Source organism: Sorex fumeus, unplaced genomic scaffold (genome assembly GCF_029834395.1).
Source record: "Sorex fumeus unplaced genomic scaffold, SorFum_2.1 ptg000007l, whole genome shotgun sequence".
NCBI classification, from domain to species: domain Eukaryota; kingdom Metazoa; phylum Chordata; class Mammalia; order Eulipotyphla; family Soricidae; genus Sorex; species Sorex fumeus.
Window position 1 is genome coordinate 63,201,460 of NW_026606064.1, and position 22,557 is coordinate 63,224,016.

At 43.3% G+C, this 22,557-nt stretch overlaps 1 protein-coding gene across 10 annotated transcripts in view; it reads right to left on the bottom strand.

Annotated features, from left to right (window-relative positions):
- The window catches only part of KIAA1217 (KIAA1217 ortholog), a 750,771-nt gene that overhangs the window by 77,481 nt on the left and 650,733 nt on the right, over positions 1-22,557 (bottom strand). For 9 of the 10 annotated variants that reach the window (XM_056132179.1, XM_056132185.1, XM_056132171.1 and 6 more), the window contains one exon: positions 21,228-21,321. In XM_056132179.1, coding sequence (XP_055988154.1) covers positions 21,228-21,321 — 94 coding nt within the window. Of the gene's footprint in view, positions 1-11,970; positions 12,512-21,227; positions 21,322-22,557 lie in introns of those variants that run through there. The other variant, XM_056132191.1, reaches the window with a different exon arrangement.

Below are 22,557 nucleotides of genomic sequence, written 5' to 3' on the forward strand. Positions count from 1 at the left end.
TTCCAATGAGAAAAGTCAATGCGACAGGAAATACTGAGAAAATGCTGATAGCCACAAAAGCCAACATTTTTAACAAAACGTTTTAGTTAGGTGATGTAACACTGCCTCCATCCATGTAAGCTTAAACGAGGAACTGAAGATTTACGTAGAATTTTATGGTTTCTAGCTGCTTCAAAGACAGATATTGGGGTGATGCAGGGGTGAGGGCTTGAATTTGATCACAAGCACAGCATCGCTTGTCCTGTCTGGCCTGGCTGGGCAAGTATCACAGAGGGGCAGCCCCGAGACCACCTGAGCACAGCTTGGGAAATTGCCACCCCCCAGACACAAAAAAGAAAGGTTTTAGAAACCAGTGGTGAAAATGGTGGCAACCACTTATGAATAGTAGATGCATGCTGGGAAACAGGTGAACTTTAGTTCTTCTCACTCTGCAGCTATTCAAACCTCATGGCTGTGGCTCTATTCAAGGCCTCCCATTCAGGGTTCAGGCGGATCTCAAGTGCACAGAGACCAGAGTTCCTGATGTGGGCCAGCCCTTCAGGCCAGGTTCCCATCTCCTGCAGCCGGCTGTCCTTCACCATTTTTCTGGAACCGACTCCCATCAAGATGGGTCATCACTACGACCCGGTGCCAGAACCATCCCCTTGCCTGCATTCCATTCCGTGCTCCAGTGCATGCCAGATGCATTTCTCAGTGACTATGTCTGCAGAGTCCCCTTTGAATGGTGGGGATGGCTTCCAGTGAAACGGTTTTTGTGTGCCACTTAGCCTCAGCAGAGTGATGTTAGCTAATGCGTCCACAGGAGGAAGGGCTGTGTGAGGGGGGAGCAGCAGAGGAAGACACTGAAGGGCAGTCAATTTACAAAGCCACCAAGCTCAACTGTCCCTCACAATGATCATGAGAAAACAATGCTGGCAATGCAAATCAAAACACCCTCCCCCACCACCCTGCCCATTCTCCTGAGTCCTGAGGCCACCCTGGCTTTCCTTCCATTAAAAAACAAACAAACAAACAAAAACCACAAAACAAACAAGCAAACAAAAAAAACCCCTGCACCCCAAAAGCAGCACCAAGAGGAAGAACTTTATTTTCTGAAGATTTGGGGTGCGGCAGGTGGGGGACTGGCTTTTTTTTCTCCAACAGTCACTTTCAAGAGCCCTGGTTAACCCAAATACATGGAGCATGTGAGCCAGTAAAGTTCTCTCATGCAACATATGCCATTTGTTTTCTGATTACAGAAGCTCACGAATCTTCCCAGTTCTCCTAGTCTGAAAGGTTCCAGGATTACAAATGCAGAGAAAACCTGCTGGTTTGCTTGGGTTTCCCTGGAATCAGGGGCCAGGACAACAGCTAGTTTGAACTCAGTTCCTGAGCCCCTTAAGGCTCCCCTTCATGCTGTGTCTAGGCAGCCAAATGCAGCACGGAAGGAAGGGCACTCAATGATTGGCAATCGCTGCTTCAGCTCTCAAGGTCAGTGTTTGGCTTGTTGGCCACACCCAATGGTGCTCAGGAACTGCTCCCAGCTCTGTGCTCAGGGGATCTTTCCCTGCTGGGGATGAAGTCCGAATGTTGGCATCCCAAGCTGCGTTCCATTCCTAGAGTGCTCTCTCCAGCTCCATGCCAGCTTCTCTGTCTGTGAATAGAAGTCTGATCTAAAAGTCTCTACACTTCATTCAACAGCAACATTTGTAAGTCTATGAAATTGCTTCTGAGCATCCACCAGATACGTAAAATGCAAAGTTAAGGCGGATAATGGGGACAAGGCTCTGTGCAATTTAATTTCTACCTCTGAAGAGCTTTCCCGATGGGGAAAATTGAGGCATAGGTAGGAATATTCAAAATAAGAGAGAATAAGATTAACTTTGCCTACTTGTCAAATAAGTCAACAAGAGACAAAAAATGCTCTTGAGATGCATAGAAGAATATGGTTCTTCTGGTTTGGATAATGAAGATTACTTTTTTTTAAAAAAAGCTAAAAATGAGGGTCAGGAAGATAGCTTAGAGGTTTGGGGTGAAAAGTTCTGAGTTCAAGTCTGGTGCTGTATCTTCCACTCCTGCTTCTAACACCATCCAGTGCAGCCCTAAGAGCTCCCAGGATAGCAAGGCAGAGCATTGAATTGTCCAGTGAGGCTGGCCAAGTACCACCAGGGCTGTATCAGGCCTCCTGAACACTGCTTAGAAGTTCTCCCTCTCCCTTTCCAAAACAGCTGAAAATAAAAGTATCATATAACCTGGCAATACCACTCCTGAGTATTTATTCAAACGATATGAACATACCGGGAGCTAGAGAGATAGTAGAGTGGGGAAGGCACTTGCCTTGGAGGCAGCTGACCCGGGTTCAATACCCAGTATTCCAATGGTCCCCTGAGTACTGCTGGAAGTAATTCCCGAGTACAGAGCCAGAGTAACCACTAAGCATTGCTGGGTGTACTCAAAAAACAAACCGAAAAAAATATAAAAGCACTAGTTTGAAAGGATCCATGCAGCCCTAGATTCTGAGTCACACTACTCATGATCGCCCAACTACAGACTCAGACAATGGGTGAAAGAGCTGAGGTACACCTACTCCTTGGAACACTACTCTGCCATTAAAAAAAAGGCAATTCTTGCCTTTGGTAACACCAAAGATGGAACTGGAGATGACTCTTCCAAGTGAAATACGTCAGAGGTAAAAGACAATTTCTGGATGGTTTACTCATTTGAGTATAGTTGAGATAGTTGAGTCCAATGATTTATTTTCTGTGTGTTCTATATTTTCATATCAGGACCAAAGTGAAGGGCAAGATGAGGAACGGGTGGAAGGGTCACTTTGATAGTGCAATGGTGCCTGAACTGTGATGGTAGACAGGTGAAGTGCATATTCACACTGAGGTAAGAAGTGGTACTCTCAACATTATACAGTACTGCAAATCCATGGTAAATCAGTAAAATTTGATCAGAATAAAGCTCTTGGAGCTGGAGAGATATCCTTAGGAGCTGCAGCACATGCTTTGCATGTGGGTGGTTCAGGTTTATTGCCTTCACCTACAGAAGCAGCTCCTGAGCACCCCACCAGCAATGGGTCTCACTGCTGCCAGAACTGACCCATTACTAAAATCAAATCAAATCAAGCTCTTCTGGATAGTTTAGCGGAGAACACTTCCAGCAGCTTGAACCTAACCAACCAGGTATTCTGGGGCAGAGGGTTCCCAATCTTGCAGATCTCAGGATTACCTGCAAGGCTTCCTGAAACAGATTGATGGGCCCCACATCTGGAGTGTCGAAAGTAGCAGGTCTGGGTAAAGCCCAAGAATGGGCTTTTCTAACAAGTCACCAGGAGATGCTCTGAGAGAGCCTCTCGGTCATGGAGGGGACAGGGAAGCTCACAGCAAAATTTCCTCACTAGCATGGACCTAGTTAACTCCAAACTGAGAAAGCTGGCTTCATTACCTTCTCTATCAGCAGGTATTTCCAATTATACCAGCCAGGGAAAGACGGAAATAGGGCGAAGAAACAAATATTTTGGAAGACTTCCAATTTACCAAATACTTTCCAAAATTACCTTGTTTAATTCCCAGTGCACTCCCATCCAATGCATGTTTGATCCCCACTTGGCAGCTGAGGAAGGGGTGGGGGGTGGTGGTGGGTAGAGACCTTCAAGGAATTCGCCCAAATAATAGGGCCAGGACCTAAAGGGCAGCACCATCCTGGCCCCCAGGGTTAAGAAATCAGGGTAAGGGCCTGGCCCTCTTGGTATATTCTTCCAAAGAAGGCAGTGGTTCAGGAAGCATAAACTCGGCATTATTTCCATCTCTCATCAGGCCTGGAAATACCGGAACAAAGTCAACGGTGGGACTGAATGTTGCAAGAGGCACAAGAAACCAGTACTATGGCCAGGAGGACCACATTGCTGTTATCTTCCAATGTGGGAGATAGTGCCTCCCAAAGTCTGCCTCCCTCTCCCCACCCCTCGCCTCCCCCCCCCCCCCCACACACACACAAGGCTCCATTTCAAAGGAATACCTTTCTGTTTTCAGCTCAAATATCCAGCCATCACTCAGCCAGCCAGTGGACATGGCTCCAGAAATCTGAGATGGTCCACAAAACCACTGCTTCTCCTTATTTGGATAAAGAACAGTCTCCAAGACAACCAGTATGGGAGTCATGCATAGCCTGAGGCTGGGCTGGCCAGCCTCTCTGCCCCCACACTCCCAGGCCTGGTTCTGCCCACAGCTGGGGAGGGTTTAGTGGGCTTCCAATACTATCTGGAGCCTCCTTCTAGAGACCAGATAGGCTACCCAGTGTCCTTGGGCCCAGCTGCCAGACCTTTGGGCATTCCTACACTAGACAGAAGCCCTGCTTTCCTAAACAGAGGCGCTCCCCAGAAACAAAATCAGGGGCTCAGGATAAACAAATCCATGCTTGTTGTGACAAAGTGCTCACCCGGGGCTGGGGCAGAACTGTTTTCTTCCCACCCAAACACTGACTTGGGGAAAGGGAGAGGGGCAGGTGGAGAACATGTGATTAAGGGGTCCTTTTTCATTGTTCAGCAGAAGAAGTGTTAGATCCCCTTAAAGGAGAGAAACAAACTCCAGGCTGAGCCCCAAGTGTTTGTTCTTCCTCCACTGGCTAACAGGACCTTTAGCCTTTCTCTTGGTCTCTATGATCCTTCTTTTATTTCCCTTACTCTAAAAAGCTTTTTTTTTTTTAACCACACCCGGTGGTGCTCAGGGATTTCTCATGGTTCTGAGTTCAGGAATCACTCCTGGAAGTGCTTAGGGATGCATACCGGTGCCAGGGATCAAACCTGGGTCAGCCACTTGAAAGGCAAGTGCTTTGTTGAGCACAATTGCGCCTGAGAGGCTAGGCAGATGGGGTTCAGGAGTGGACAAAGGTAATGGGAATGTCTTAACACTGGGGCAGCAAGACAGGGAATCTAAGGATTCTCAACTCTCATCTACTCAAATATCCTGAGTTCCACTTCTCCAATGGGGATATCTCCCAAGACCACCTGGGTACCTGAAGCCACCGAAATTAAAACCTATCTACACGGTATTTTCTATATACACAAACCTATAATAATGTTTAATTTATAAGTTAGGTTATAAATTATAGTCAGGTTAACAAGAAAATCAGAGAGCCATGATAATAATACACTTAATGAAAGCTATGATAATGTCTCTCATACAGTATTTTGTTGTAATATTTTTGGATTAATCATGTAATGGGTAATTTTAGATTAATGGAATGGAAGATAAGGTGGAGAGGACAAATGGATTGGTTTCCAAAACCATATTCTTAAGGATCTCAAGGGTTTAGTCCTTCAATTAGTATTCCTCCCTAGTACCCTGAAAAGGCAGAGGGCATCAGGGAACCAGTGCTGAGGTATGAGTGAAAGATCTGGCTTCTTCTCTGGAGTATGTGATAGTCACTTAGATTCTTTGGAATCTCTGGTTTTGCTGCTACATTGGTCCAGGGATTCTGTACTTAGCCCCGGGGTGCTGTAAACAGTCCATGAACCAAATTATTCTTACATAATTTTGCATGCTGACAAACATGATTAACACGTGCTTGTGACTGAAGCTGCCAAGAAGCAGGCATGAGTTCTTTCACGAACTGTGGGAGCAAAACGAAGAGCCTGGGTGATGCCCACTTTAATCTATTCCCAGGAGGATGTGGGGAATGACGTAGACTGTTTATGAGAGACCAGAACAAGAACAGAGATTCTGGATGCAGCCAACATCATACTGTATTCCAAAGATAATGCCTTTGAGTAACCAAATCCAGCTGTGTGCTGTGGATTTAAAAAGGTGCTTTTCCAAATTAATTGGCAATTGTGAGCCCAGATCAGGCCACATAAAAGGCTGGCCATCCACTTTATACTTGTCTGACAAGTAGAGTCGAATAACAGTCATTCATATAAATTTTGAGACAGGTGATTACCCACATCTCTTCTTTTAATCCATTCCATCTAAACACTTGAAAGATTTTGTTTTTGAGAAGGAAAAGAAATTCTAATATCAGTTGCCTGTGGCCAAAATAAAAGATTTGGTTGGTGAGGCAGAGGTTCAGCTCAAAGACCAGATCAGTGATGTTCTCAAAATTTCAACTCTATTGACAATTTCAACACATTCTAGCTCTGTCCTGAATTTATTATAAGAAGTGGGGATCCATGATACATATTATGAAAATTTTGATAGAGAAACATTTATATTGGGGTATTGCTCAAAAAATACTTTTTGTTGTTCTATTCTAACCAAGTGTGGTAATTTAATGCAAATGAAGAAATGTTTTGTTATTGAACATAAATGCTGAGGTGGCATAGCTCAGATATGTGCTATATCTATATCAAAGGTAAAAACTATATTTGGATAAACTTTACATTAAGATGCAAGAGGACCTGTATATGAGTATATCTCTGTAGGTAAAAATTTCTCTAGAAAAATAAAAAGTATTAAAAACCTAAATTCCAGTCGATTTTATGTTCTCATCACATGATGATACTGAATAAAAATATATTATTAGCATTTCACTAAATTTCTTCAGGTCATTGTTAGGAATAGTAAGAACACAGAAACATTTTAAAACAACATATTTTTGCCTTAAAATGGTCAAATTAACATAATTATAGCCGTAGGTAGCCAGTGGTGGCACATTGCTTTTTCATGAGAGTGCAGTTTCTCCCAGTTTCTCCCAGATCACAAGCTAATAAGCTCCTTGGTCTAAATATACACAGTCAAATCTGCAGCAAATTTCTGAAGCATTAAGATATGAACCCTGGAGATATCTAGTGAGTAATTTGTGTTGCAGTGGAGCAGAATTTTTTTTGTTTTGTTTTGCAGCGACACAGCTGCTAGGAAATATATTTTTAGATTTGCTTTTGAAAGCAAGCAAAAATGGGATCCACTTATCCAGAAAGTCCCCTCAGCACATGGGGCCAATCATCTATAGAAAGTTCCATTCAGCCTTCCTCGTTGGAAGTAAATGTGAGGAACCAGACCAGAGGCCTCACCTGGAAGCCACGACTGGATGCCAGCGACCACACCTGGTACACTGGAGTAGTTTTCAATCTGACTGTTTGGGTTTTCCCTTGGCAGCTCTTCCTACTGTGTCCATGACAAATGAAAAGGAGCAGGTTCAAAGAGTTCAGTCAAAACAAGAGAAAGCATGGTCTTTGATGCCACAGGAGACAAAAAAGAAATAAAGAGAAAGAAACAAGTCCTTGTGGCATTCAGGTGAGCACAACCTTGCTTTTGTCTTGCAGGAATAAGGAGCGACTGTTAGAGCGGCCAGAACAGAGAGGAGACCCTCTCGGTTAAATCATACATGGGGGACGGGAGAGATAGGAAGGCAGGTAGGTGCTAGCCTGGAACGGGGCAGGGCCGGACTCAATCCCTGGGACATCATATAGTCCCCTGAGTTCTGCCAGAGTTATCCCTGAGTGCAGAGCCTGAGTACAATCAAGTGTGGTCCCCAAACCAAAAATCAATCAATCAACAAATCACATACTGGATAGTCACACCTCATCTCCACTGAAGCCCAATGAATCAATCTATCTGGAGATGGTTGCAGCAATAGCTCCTCTCCTGTGCTGCACCAAGGGGCTGGAGATGTCAAACCTTACAGAGGAATCAGATTGACTGGATGCTTTCATCCAATCCAAGTGGTTAACTTTTTCCATTATAAAAACTTGATAATGGATTATGAAAATGATGTTTTACTCAAGATTACACAATGTCTCCCCGAAAAACCTATTTTTTAAAAATGAAGTCTTGAGTCAAACAAGATACTGTTACCTCTTTGACTATCATGACAACTAATTTAATGCTTCTTAAAAGTGGACTTTATTTATGGGCACTGGTGGAGGGATGGGTATCTGATCATTGTATAATCGAAACCCAAGCACAAAAAATTGTAAATCTTCAACTGTACCTCATGGTGTTTCACTAATAAAAAAAAATTTTAAAAAAAGTGGACTTTATTTAGTTATTCATTTATTTATTTATTTATTTAGGCCACACCTGGAAGTGCTCAAGGCCCACTCCTGGCAGTACTCAGGGGACCATATGTGGTGCAAGAGATCAAAACCAGGTTTATCACATGCAAGGAAAGTGCCTAAGCCCCTGTATTGTCTGTCTGGTCCTAAAAGTAAATTGTATTTTATTTTTTTCTTTTTGGGTCACATCTGGTGATGCTCAGAGGACCATATAGAATGCCAGGGATCAAACCTAGGTTGGCCACATGCAAGGCAAATGCCCTACTCGCTATACTATCACTCCGATCCCAGAAATAAGTTTTAAATGACCTTTCTTTTAAATATCATTCATGACAAACCAATAACATTCAAGGTGTTCTTCATGCTAGTTATCATTCCACTATTCATTAAAATAACACTAATTATTCACACACACACACAGTCCTCCCATTGTTCATCGATTTGCTCGACTGGGCCCAATAATGTCTCCATTGTGAGACTTTTTGTTACTGTGTTTGGCATATTAAACACTAATTATTAAGATTAAAAAATCTAAGCGTTAGCTTAAATCACTGGATAAAAATGTTTGAGTTTTAAGTGGTATTACATGAAAGTTTCCAAGTGTCACTGTAGGAGTCACTTGCCTTAGCAAAAGAGATTGACTTTTGAAAATAACACTTTAACACAACCCAACCCTCTTAAGCCAATATTATTTTATTCAAAGTACTTCCTAATTTGAAGCAGCTGCTGTTTTCCAGTTAACTTAATGGCCTATTCTCCTTCAATAAAAATATTGGATAATCTAAATCTGGTTAGCTCAAAATCCATTTATTTTGGGTGCAGGCTCATGCATTTCCAATTAATGAGCTAGGCCCTTCTACAGAGCTGGGTTGCTATTTGGAGTGAAACTAGTCATCTGCAACTACAGAAATGGCTGATCTAGGGAAGTCAACTACCTGTTACCTTCCCAGATCAGCCAAGACAGACTTACAGGGGTGCTCTAGACATGAGCAAGGACTGGGCTGGGTTTGGAGGGGATGGGGTGGTCACGGGCTTGGGCTCCAAGTCTACATTCATTACCTCCTGACTTTGTGATCCTGACCAGGTCCTCCAACCATACTAGATCTTCTTAATCCTGATAGGAACCTGGGCTACAGAAACTGTAAGACCTTCTTTTTGCCTCCAGAGCCTTCAGGAACCAAGAAGACAGGCCTGCAGCATGGGCGATATGGATCAGGTTTCACAGCCACCAAGCTACAGCACCCAACTTCCTAGCAACAGGATTGCTTCTGTTGATGACACGCAAATTAAGGGATGGCTTTGCCTTGGGGGCAGGAAAAACACCAGAGCAGAGAGAAAATGACATACCACAGGGTGATAGGTATCTGAAAAAGTTCCTTTCTCCTCTCTCAAGCATGAACATGTTGTGAGGCCAGACAGACATTACAATGGGTGAGGCACTTATCTTGCATGTAGCTGGGTTCAGTTCCTGGCACTGCATATGGTCTCCTGAGCCCCACCAGGAGTGATCTTTGAGCACAGAGGAGGCAGGAGTAAGCCCCAAGTACGACTGGGTATGTCCACCCACCCCCAACTCAACAACTAACCAACCACCACAACAAAACAATGAAATGTTTTAATTAATGTTTCAATTAAAAATTGATAATTGAAAAATAAAGATCCTCCCCGCCCTCCTTTATAGAAAAAGAACTCCTGCTCATCTGAGATATTCTCGAGGTAAAGGCCTCGAGAATATCTCAGATGAGCAGGAGTTCTTTTTCTATAAAGGAGGGCGGGGATATTCTACAAAAAAAAAAAAAAAAAGAATGGGCCCCCAGTAATGGATGAGAGAAAAAGATCTGGATGAAGGGACCTGAGATGGCAGAGGACAATCTCTTCAACTCCCCCCAACCCCAGCGGGGAGACACGCAGAAGACAGAGAAGCAACCCCCAAGAAATAGTGTGTCATGGCAAGGGATACAACCCCAAAGTAGATGTGTGTTCCCAGTCAAAGGCGGCTTCCACTACCATCTATATTTATCAGAGCCAAGAAAAGAGATGTGGCTTGGATATCAAAGGGCAGAGAGGGGTGTGGCACGGCGCTGTCCTGCACTGGACAGCCATAGGCTCCTGAAGAGTAAGCTCTGAACCTGCTAAGGCAGGGGCAGGAGCGATGGGCTTCTAGCTGTGTGGGTAGTTCAGGCAGCCCTGGATTGAGGGGCTAGGAGCAAGGTGCTCCTGGAGCAGCTGTTCTGCCCGGACGCTCCTGGTTCCAAGGACTTTGCAGCACCAATTACTAGGCAAACTTCTGACTGCTGAGTGGAGGTCTCTGCCTTTCAGAGGGGGGAGCTCTCATTTCTGAGGTGGTTTGATTAGCTGACCCTTTCTCCCCCCACTCCAGAACCCTCTATCTCCAAAGTTCTGGAACTTTCTTCCTTGCCCTTTCCTGCCAGCTGTGTCTGGAAGCTTCCTAGGGAGCGAGCAGGGACACGTAGGCAGACTCCATGCAAAGACACTTTCTCCCTTCCAAATCGAGCTCACCAATAAGCTCCCTGTTCTGCCCCTTGAAAAACAGTTATGAGTGACACAGCACACGCGGCAAAGACGGAAGCAGTAACAAGGAAAGGGTGGTTTATCCAAAATATCCTCACACCATCTGCTGTTCACTGTTATCCTTTCACTCTGAGTAAGTTGTAACCAGGTCCCTGAAAAAACAACCAAGTCTGATACTAGGCTTTGCATGCTACAGATTTATTATTTTTTAAATGCCCAATCATGCTACACACATTTTCACGAAGCCAAACAAGTAGGACTTATTTTTGAGAAAAAGTTATATGAAACTGACTCAGAACTTGTAGGGGTTGGTAAGGTTTTATGGTGCAGTATTTAAGAAGATAGCATGGATTAGAATCCCAGATTTTCTCTTTACTAGTATACAATTTTGGCACCAAACGTCATCTAGGCTCAATTTTCCGATCCTAAAATGGGTCTAAAAGTGACTCTGTCATAGCACCCTAAGGATGACTGAAAGAAACAATACATATTATTTAGATGACATTGGATAACAGTTTCTTATACATATTGGTTTGACAATCAACTAAGATAGAGATAGCCATAGAGTTAAGGATATGCAAATCTATGCCTACAAGTACTTTTGAAAGGAAGCAGGTTGATTAGGAAAGGCATTATTCTTATTCTTTTTTGCATTATTTTTATTAAATACATTTTAAGGCAATCAATGAAAAATACTGTGACAACTAATATAAGAATAAAACAAAAGAGCTATCTCAATAAATATTGAGATAAAGGTTGAGATAATAAAAATGCTTCTTGTCAAAGAATTTTTCATATAATCATTAAGCTTGATGCTGTGTTTTCCTGTATTATGTAAACAATAAAAGTTTTAATAATACAATCTATCAAAATTCACTGAATATCTTTTTAAAAAAATTCAAAAATTTAAAAGCCAACATAAAACAGCTATTTTTATTTTAAAATGTAAAGTGATTTCCACAAGGAAGAAAATGACAAATATTTTCCCCTAGATTATTAGATAGATAGCAATTTCTACAGAACCCCTCCCATTTGCAACATGCCTTCAAATTTTCTGCATTTGTCTCATAAACTGAATGCAAGTCAACACCCTCACAAAAATACTGAAAATTGGCATAGAGCACATAAATCAATGAGCTCTTTACCAGCAAACAATCTTGACACTTTAATTCCTTTTCTAAATTACAAAGCTAAACAGATAAAAAGATTTGCAGAATGGAGACAGTACAGTATAAGTTAAATAATAATAATAATAATGATAATTAAAAACCCAACAGCCTAATACCCACAACAAATAAGTTTCCTTCCGAGCATCAGGCAAGAAGTTAAAATAAAAACCTCAAGTGTTAATTCCTCACAGAATTAAACTGGAATACGGAAGACCGGTTCAATTGCAAGCAATGGTGCCAGAGCAGGGTTAAAAATTCTGAAAATTAATTTTTACATCAAAGTACAGCTCTTACCTTACATCTTCTATGCACCTTCCTTTGCTAGAAGAAACTTTCTATAGACTTGCAGAGACCCTGAACCCATCCATCTCGTCCGTGCTTCCAGCTCTGCCTGTCTTTATGGTAACTAAACGCGAGCCAGTTTTTTTTTTTTCCCCAACAGAAGGAAGCTTTTAGTCAAAATATGTGGTTTAAAGGAGCAGTATCCACCCTTGTTAAAACTATTTCACGGACATTCAGAGGTTTTGTTTCTAGTCTAGGAAAGTTAAATCTGAGTAGGAAGGCATTTTTCCTGTCCCGGAAATCAGCATAACTAAAACCAATGCTGAGCTAACGAGAAATGTTTCTTCCATGTGTTCTGTCTGGCAGAAACTGCAAGCCCTATCAAGGAAACACGTGATGTTTATAAATACAATATGGCTCATGTTGTCATAACCTCTCAATGACAAAAAGGGAAAAAAAAGTGCAATGAAAAGCGAGCAGCCACCCGGCAGGAGCGATGAGATTTCTATCACTTGGAAGCTGCCTCTCTGATGCACCTCCATTACCACGCTTGCATCTTAGCAAATAAAAACCTGAGTAGAACTCGAAGCAGCCAGGCAGGAAGGAAATCAATACCTGGTTCTGGATGGCCACTGGATTCAAATGCAATTGCCTGGCTAAGCCTCTTGGTCAGAGTGATTTCTTACCAGCGCAATGGAAACATCTTCTCTGCCTATCAGAGATGCGGGACATCAAAAGGACATAATTAGGGACCTCACTTCTAAGTGAGTTCCATGGAGTTCACATAAGCAAGTAATGCAGTGAGGGCAAGAAACAGATGTGGGCATTAAAGATGCTGGTATCGAAATTAAATAAGACTTGATAAACTTTGAATGCAGCAGTTCTTAACTGGGGGGTCCTATGCCCCTTCTGAGGGCCCCCAAGACCTACCAGAGGCCACTGGTGACAACTGCATAAGTGAAGAGCATGAAGCGAGGGGGCCCACTGGTAGGATGGGAGTAAGGGGAAAGAAAGAAAAGAAGGTTGGGAGGGAGCCACAGTTGGAAAAAGGCTGAGAAATGTTCTAATAGTGGGTCTGATCTGTGAGGACAGTTGCCACATTTGGTCACTATTTCATGCTCAGTCTCTTTCTTAGGAGGTAGAGTTTTGGGGCTACTTTCGGCAGTGCTCAGGGAGACTTCTGGCTCAGTGCTCAGGGATCACTCTGGCAGTGCTTGAAGTCCACATCCTAACTCCTGTACAACCTGTCCAGCCCTTACCCTCAGAACATTGCACATGTGGCGGAACCAGAGGAAGGCCCTGGCTCAGCTGGGAACCTGGGTGACTTTGTGGTAAGGGAGGAGCGTCAGCAGCTGTGAAACCAGTGCTCCGACAATAAACACTAGTGGGTATATGCCCACTCTCAAATCCTTTCAAAGTAAAATTTGCCCTGTGAGTTAACATACAGCCAAAGGAATAGGATCTTACCTAGTTTGTGATTTAGAAATTAGCTTGCTTTCTCCCCTAAGTGGATTTTCCTACCAATTTCAAAAAAATTTGAAAAAAATATTTATTTGTTTTTGGGTCACACCTGGCAATCCCAGGACTTATTCCTGGCTCTGTGCTCATTCCTGGTGGTGCTTGGGAATCAGAGGCAGTATCAGAGACCAAACCAGAAGCAGCTGTGTTCAAGATAAGCGCCTTACCTCCAATACTATCTCTCTGGCCTGCTTTTATGTTTTGGTTTTCAAAAGGCAGCTTTGTCTAGTATTTCTGACCATTACTCACTTTAATCTCTCAAATCTACTACTCTCATCTTAAACAGTTGGTTATTAACCATGATAAAGAGACATTTATAGGACAGGGAATTGTGTTAGGATGGATAAATATTCTTCTTACTTTGGGGGGGGGGTGAGGGAAAGGTTGGCACATCCAGCAATGCTCAAGGCTTATTCCTCACTGTACTCAGGGATCACTCCTAGTGTGGCCTGGGGCACCATATGGGGTTCTGGGGATCAAAATTGGGTCTGCTGTATGCAAAGCAAGTACACTCCCCACTGTACTATCTCTCCAGCTCCAAGACAGACATTCTTGGAGCTTGAATGAATGAGAATATATGGGTTAGGAGTGGTGTCTACAATTTCTTCTTCTTTGGGATCCTCTTCTCATCCATTTTTCCAGATCATTTTATCCTCTCCTAAATCCTAAAGCTTTCTCCAGGAGAAGGATAGATCACCTGCCTTTCAGCACAAGGTCTCAAGTTTAATCCCTGGGCCACCACATGTGCCAAGTGCAATCCTGGCAGTACTGCCATGAGTGGTTCCTGGCATTTCAAGTGATTCTTGGTTGCACTCCAGTTAAATATGTGTGAGTGCTACAGTGACAGCATAGCGGGTAGGGCATTTGCCTTGCACACGGCCAACACGGCTGACCCGGGTTCAATTGCTCGGCCCCTCTCAGAGAGCCCGGCAAGCTACCGAGAGTATCTCACCTGCACGGCAAAGCCTGGCAAGCTACCCGTGATGTATTCGATATGCCAAACACAGTAACAAGTCTCATAATGGAGACGTTACTGGGCCCTCTCGAGCAAATCGATGAACAACAGGGAGGACAGTGCCACAGTGCTACAGTGTTACTTTATAAATAGCATGAGTATCCCAGTGGACCCTGAGAGAACAGAACAGCATGTTTGGGAGCATCACTACTGAAGGTGTCTGACCCTCAGTGAGCAGGGATCGGATGTGTAGCCTCCAGTGAGTGTCACAATGGATACAAATAAATGAGCACCACTGCCCAGCCCTAGGGCAAGAACAGCAGGCAGTGAGGCAAGCAACTGAAGAGGGACTACAAACAAATAAATTAGCAAATAAAAAGGTGCCAAGAACGAAGACGCAGACAGAGTTCAGAAGTGAAACGAAAGCTGTAAAAAGACTTCATGTGTTCTTAACTCTTAATTAGCATCATTTCAGAACCTGAAAAGACTTAAGGTGTCAAGGAAGGAAAGTTACGTGCTGGATACACTCAAAAGAACTGGGTTCCAAGCTGGTGCCTGCGGTTTACTGGCTGAGCAGGCTTGGGAAAGAATTTATGGCTTCATTTGTATATTCTGTAAAATGGAGATGCCGGACCTGTTTTGCAGAGTTGTGAACTAATTTAAATAATACATAAACTATTTAATAGGTTGCCTATAATGTAGACACACATACACATCAGAAATCTATTATCTTACATCCAAAACCCAACAACATAGAATAAACACTACTTACATCCTGCCTATTCCACAAAGACTTTAACAGAATTCACAGACAGTATTTCAGTCTTGTCTCGTCGCCCCCTCCCCAAAGAAGTCAAAGTGGAATAGATGACAAGAGGAAGATAAAAGTGGAAGAACATTTTTTTAAAGAGAGGCCAGGAACAAAGCCAACACACAAAATACATGCCACAAATGCCTGTATGCTCTCTGTGGGCGGGCCACAAATTTAATTCTAAGTTTTAGAGTAGCAACACAAAGAGGGAAAATGATCACTTACAAGATTCAAAACGTCCCCCATGTTAAAAATAAACCAGGAGAAGCACAACTATTTCTGGTGATGAGAACAGAGAGATATTTTTACAGTGGGTTCTCGTTAATGACAGAAAATGAATAATAGAGCATTTGTAATGCTATCATTAGAGTACTCAATGCATCTTGTTTCAGAGTGTTTACACTCACCATGGTAAGACACCATGACTGGCTCTCTGAGGGATACAAAGATGAACACGAGACAGCTTTTGCCTTTAAAGAATTAACTGTCTTGTCTGAAGAGATGAACAAGCATCTAAAATGATGACACTGTAACACGAGGAGAAAGTGAAACATGCCCCCAAGAGGAAAGATAAATTCCATCAGAGCATTAAAGACATCTTCACAGAGTAGACACTTTCATTTGACCTCTGAAAACAAGGTATTTTTCTTTTAAATTTTCTTATAAATTTTTCAAGCATAAAAAAATAGAGAATATAATAAAATAAACTCCCAGGATCCAGCCCTGTCATTTCCCAAGCTCTTTCCCAATTTGTTACATCTAGTAGCACTTCCTGGTATCATCTTACTGGAAAATTTTAAAGCAAATCCCATTAATCATGCCATTTAGTCTAAAAGCACATTAAGATATCTCACTTCAAAAAACACTACCAAGCCATTATTATACCCAACAGAATGACCCCCTTTATCCCTTAAAACCTTCCAATTCCTGACACATATTTAGTTTCCCAAATCATTTAAAGGAGGTTTTTTATGATCATTTGGGCTAATCAGAATCTAAACATGGTGCACACATGGCAACTGATTGCTACGATACAAGATTAAAGAAAACCGAGAAACACAACAGGGTCTTTCCTACGATATTATCAAGCCAGTATTTACTGAATGAATTGGCTCCTTGTTCTGCAGTGTGCTATGGGGAGAATTTTGAAAGCTAGACACGTGGGGTACAGAGAGGGAACACTTTAGATTTAGCTCTGCTTGGGTGCTGGGGTGGGGGAAAATATTGTTTGCTGGCCCATGCAATTCTTGGCACACTGGAGAGCTGGGCTACGGGAAGATAACTTGGGAAGCAGCTTGTTAGACTAGAGTGGCGAGACTGGCTCTATGCTGTTGTGCAATAGCCCAGCAGAACAGTGACTGCAAAAGCAGAATAGTGCCGTTAAGGGCACAGAACTTAGAGCCCAAGTACATGGGATCAAATCCTAGCTCTGCCCTTAGCTACCTGCATGGCCTTGGACGAGTTTCTTAACACCAGCAACCATTCCCTGAGCTGTAAACAGACTTCACACTAATTCCTGCCTCACGATGTCTTAGGGATTAGATGAAATACCCAGGAAAGTGCTCAGGCAGTGTTGAGTAGCCTTTGTTATTGTGAGAGTAGCTGTGCTGGCAGTCATGGAAGGGCGTGGTGGAGAGGAACCGAGAAGCTCCGGTGACTGTGCCCAGGCTGAGTGTGCCCAGGTCTGGTCAAGGCAATGAGCAGAGCAGGGATCACTCAAACTTTCCCAATTTCTCTCCCAGCTCCAGAACACACACTTTTGTGTGCAAACACATCACAGCTGCTTGTCACTCACAAAGATACACAATGAAGTAGGCAACAGGTTGCAGGGAGGAAAAGGTTAGGATGTTTCTGCCTCCAAAAGGAAACATGGAAATAACAGAAGACTGTCTGTGCATAAAGAACCACTGGGCACTCAAACGCAGGGTCTGAAACTCAAGAGAAAGGGCAGGATTCAAGAGAGAGTTTCAAGGGTAGCCTGCATTGATGGAACAGTAAAATCAGTATTAAAAGAGAAAAAAAAATCACAGGTGTAGATTTTCCTACGGGCTGATGAAAACACGTACACATACACACACACACAGGTGAACTTGCACTCATGGACCTTTCAGGGAACACGAGAAATAAAATAGTGAATGAAGGCAGCTGCTGAGGGCCTAAAGGGAAGCAAAAGGGTTAGAAGCAGCTGAGGAGCAGAAACCAGCGTTTCTAAGGAGAGCATTCATTCTACCATTGCGCTCAGAGAGGAGAGGCGTGGGAGGCAGCAACCAATTTGGACATTAGGGAGTAATTTAAGATGCAGGTTAATTCTGGGAAGCATTTAAAACTTCCAAATTTGGATGCCTTCTTATACAAGTAAAAGTGAAAAGACACCCAAGAGGAGAGGATTGAAGGCGGGGAGCACAGAACCCTGAGAATCAACGCCAAGGGCACTAGAAGGTAGAGGTGCCACAAAACTCTAAAAAAAAAATGCTGTTCTGGGTAAACAGGAAATTGCTGGTGCCCTCTGACAGCCTCAAAACAGCATGGTTCATGTTTGAGTTGTCCATTTATGAATTAAAAACCCTGTGAAAACAGAGGCTTTCCACAGAAAAAGAGTCCATATGTCATGCTCAGCCCTCTCAGAACTGAATGATCAAAGTTACTATCTAAAGGAACCAACCCGAAGCCGCAGCATTCAATTAGACCAGGGTGATCTGTGCCCACGTGTTAAGAATCAGGAGAAGGACTTGCTTGGTTCCAGCAGAGAACCAGGAATCTCAAAAATGCTCAGCTAGCAGCTAAAGCAAGAACACGCTTTCTTAACTAAGCATGTTTGCCCACAACCTCAGACCAAGTTTAAATAAAGATGCTTCCCAAGGAAAGCCCAGGGCCATGATTAAGCTGTGCTGGAGAATCCCTGTTGGACACAGAAGCTTTCTTTTCCCTCTCCACCCCTTCAAGTCAAAGCAGTCACTGCGAATTTCTGGGGAGGCTGTTGGGCCTTTGTGTGTCCCATCCCATGAATCTCAGGTGAAGGAGCAGCTGGTCTGTCACTGTCAGGCTGCCAGGTGAAGGCCAATGGCATCAGGTGCAGGGCTGTTCACTGACTCACTGAGGCAGTTACCTTCAAATTCCTTTCATATGCATGCAAAATGGCAAATCCCAGAAAGGACACAGTATTCCTGGACCCACTGTGTAGCTGGGTTTAGTCTATAACAATTGAGCCTTGCTCTGTTCTGGTTTCAGGTGCTCCATGAGCCACAGGTCTTTGCAGCTCAGCTCCAGGAAGGGCTCTACAAAGATCCAGGCCAGTCATGTGTGCCAAGGCAAGAGAGACAATTCCAAGGTTGGGAGCCAAGTGGTGAGGCTTAGAGAACTCCAGATCCTCCAGCTCCTGGAATCTGTGAGATCAGCAACCTACCCACGATCAGACCTGGTTGCTTTGTGGGGCTGGAGAGATAGTACAGCGGGTAGAGTTCTTGCCTCTCACACAGCCAAGTCAGGTTCTATCCCCTATCACCTATAATCCCCTGAGCCCTTCCAGAAGTGATCCTAGAATACAGAGCCCTGAGCACCACCAGCTGTGGCCTAAAATCCGAGAAATAAAACCCCTGCCTCCTAACTCCCGTTTCTGAGTTAAATTCTCATGGCAAGCATGACGACTTTGTCGCTAGTCAGATGGTAGACACTTGGGGTCTCCTCATCTGGAGATCATGACAGAGTTTATCACACAAAAACGTGCTCCCTCAAACAGGCGGCGGGCAACACAGAGCGTGAGCACATGGGTCTTGTTTAAAAGTATAACAGAACTTGACTGAAATCTGTAGCAGAAGTTGTGAATTCTAATAGGCTCTGTGCATATGGTTGATATTTGCTTTTCTTGATGCACACTGCCGGCCCTTCTGGAGGTCCACATCTGTCTGAGAGTTAAAACAGGTGTTCCCCAGGCCATAAACAGAATTTTCAGAGGCGATCTTGGGACTATCACATGGGCTCTACGTAATAGAAATGTAACTCTTGGGTATCATGAAGTTCCAGGAGAAAGGCTAGATATATCCAACAAACACAAATAATAAATAGAGACTCAAGCGAGCTAAGACTCTTAGAGATGTCACTGAGAAAGCAAGTAAGGAAGTAAGGTTATAGAAAAGGAACCATAATATTCAGCCCGGACTTCCAAATATTACTGCACAACTCAATCTGTTTGCTGGTTTATCTCTAAAGTGTAACTGGCTAAAATTCAACATTAGAACCCTAGACTTATTTGTTTGAAGCTCCACACATCATTTGGACAGGAAAAAAGTTATGGAAGATGACTTTTTATCTAAAATCACAGGCTCTGAACTTTCCAGCACAAGCAAATGTTCCAGTATATGGATAACATAGAATACTCTGGGTCTCTAGTTCTAAACTCACATACAGTGTAGTAGGTGGAACAATGATCCCTTCACCCCACAAGGATGTTGCAGCCTAAATTCCAGAATCTTTGTCAATCTGGAAATAGGGGGAGGGGGAGGGTTTGAGGGTCAGGGGACAGTTAAAGGTTCTCAATAACTGACCTTAAAATAAGGAGACTATTCTGGAGTGAGAAATGGGACCAAAAAGAAGGATAAGCATCCTTCAGGGCAGAAGGTGGAGGGCTGGAGATGGGATGCTCAAGGTGAGGACAGAGATGCTATTTTGCTGGGTCTGTAGAAGGAAGAAGACTAGGAGCCGAGGAAAGAGGGTGGCCTCTGGAAAGTGGAAACAAAGAAAATAGATTCTTCCTAGAACTTCAAGCAAAAAAAGTTGTTGTCTGCTGAAGGCCCTTGGTCTTAGCTCATTGGAACTCAACAAGGGGGCTTCCAGCCTCTACAATTGAGCATTAGCAAATCTCTGTTGTTTTAAGCCACTGTATTCATAGTCATTTGTTAACAGTCTCAGCAAAAATAAACCACACACACACATATATACACACACACATATATATACAACACTGAGAAGCAGAGGCAGCTAGAAGGCTCCTACAACTCCAGATCAAACAGTGTCTGGGTTTCTTTGGTAATAAAATCTTATTTATTTTTTTTGTCTGGTTAAACTCCAGCATCCAACTGAGTACATAGAGGATGATGTGAAAGGCACAGCTGTGTGTGTGTGTGTGTGTGTGTGTGTGTGTGTGTGTAGGGCAGTATAGCTAGAGAAGAAAACCTTTTCTCCCCTCCCATTATTCCTGCAGAGTAAGGTAGCACTATTGTTAGAAACTTGATACCTTTCTAATAGATGTGCATTAATGTAATTTCTAAACCTGCTCTCCCTTCCTCCCTTCCTTCCTTCCTTCCTTCCTTCCTTCCTTCCTTCCTTCCTTCCTTCCTTCCTCTAACTAGAGAATATAACTCCCAAATCAAGCAAATTTCTGTACTGTGGCCTTAAACACAATTCTGGGATTCAGGAAAGATTTGCTAATATTCAAAATAATATAAGAACCAATAGTCCTGGACCTGTGTTAATGAATCAGGTGACTAATTTTATTGGACTGCTAGGACTGAAACGCTGAATGAAAAACATTAGTAGATTTGACTATTAACTGCTATGAATGAATTTACTATATTTACTATGAGATTGTTTATAGATTTGGGGGTTGTTTTTGTTGCTTTCTGTAGCCTCGTTTTGTTTTCATAAAAGAAAAACATAGCAAGAGATCCTTTGAGAAAGTTAATGTATTATGAACTAAGGAAATATATTAGGAACCAAGAAAAATATAAAGATTTGTCAGCATCCTCTTGGACAACTTGAGCCAACTCTATCTAGAGATGAAGTAGGATGTGTCCAGCCCCACTTTAATCCCGTTGCCCCAAGTGAGCAGGACACTCAAGTACAAATTAGAAGTCTTGAGACTGATGTAGATGGAGCAGACCTCAGCCTGGGAGTGGGGTACAGTTACACCAAGAGTACAGGGCAGATGCCTCTGGTTTCAGGTCTGTCCCATTGAAGAGAATGCAGAGCAGACCCAGCTGACACACTTACCCTCATGTCTGCATCCACGGTTTTCGGAGTGTGGTTGAACGCATGTGCAGGGTCCTTGTTGTAGACTTTGAGGAGTGATCGGTCCTGGATGTTCCTGGAGGCAAAGACATCAAGAGTGATGGCAGATGAAAGGAGCTGCACTTGGGTCATTTCCTTTGCCCGTCTGTCAAACGGCAGGTACCACTCTGCCCAGCAGCACCCACATCACAAAAGACTTCTACCATAAAAGAGGCCCAGAAAAGAAAAAAAAAGAGAAGAAATGACTTGGGCTTTTCTTCCTTGTTCTGTCTCACTTCTTTCTGGATAATTCTCCACCCACATATATCAGGTAGCACAAACTTCCTTTCAAAATTCCCAGCAAGGAAAGTTAACACCTTCGGAAACAAGCTCCAATATTTACAATCTGCTCAAAGAGATTTGGTTAATATTTAAATATTTCACTTCAGGTTACTTTTCCCAAACATCCAGTTTTCTGCTTATCTCAGGAAAATGCCCACCTACGTAAAAAAATGTTCTTTTGCCTTCAAACATTTTCAAGCAAAGACAATGAGGTCTTTGCAGTCCAGAAAAAAAACAAAACAAAACCACAAAACACTATCATCAAGATCAAAACAATGAAGCCCTTTTAAAAAAGCTCTCTCTCTCTCTCTCTCTCTCTCTCTCTCTCTCTTCTTCCCTCCCCCCTTCCCCATCATAAGTTTTTAAAAATACTTTTTCTACCTGTAACTTGAATGACTGAACAGTCAGAGTATTTAGGAGGAATAGTCGCAGATAAATCATTCTTTGACTTGTCTACTTCTCTCTCTGATCCTGGGAGCCAGCAGCAGCAAAAGCGAGAAGTCAGAGGTTTACCCAGATCCTACCTTAAAATTAGTTAAGAGCAAAGGAATGTCTAGGAAATCCTTATCCCTCCGCGTTCAGCTTTCTGCACAGAAGGGCCACCCAAGGCACGCTCAGCCCCGTCTAGTCGATGATTCCTCCCAACCCCGGCACCGGCAGCTCTGGGGCGTGAGTGCAGGAAGACGCATTCCTTTCCTCCAGGTGCAGCTGCACGTTTTTGTGGGCTGATTGCAATCACTGGGATTATTGGGTGATGTTTTTGTTTTAAACCAAGTGGAGGATTCTTGGACGAGTCTGGCTTCCCTCCTTTAAATACCTGTCCGTCAGGGCTTTGAAGCTGGACTAGTCCCAGCTTGCAGGGCTGTGCCCGTTTAAGGAGCTCATTAGAAGCCAGCTTGGGGGAGCTCAGGGTTCTAGAGATTCAGAGGAGCTGGATCGGTGTCAAGGAGAGCATTCAGAGAAGTTAAAGGTCAGGATCTCTAGGGGAATT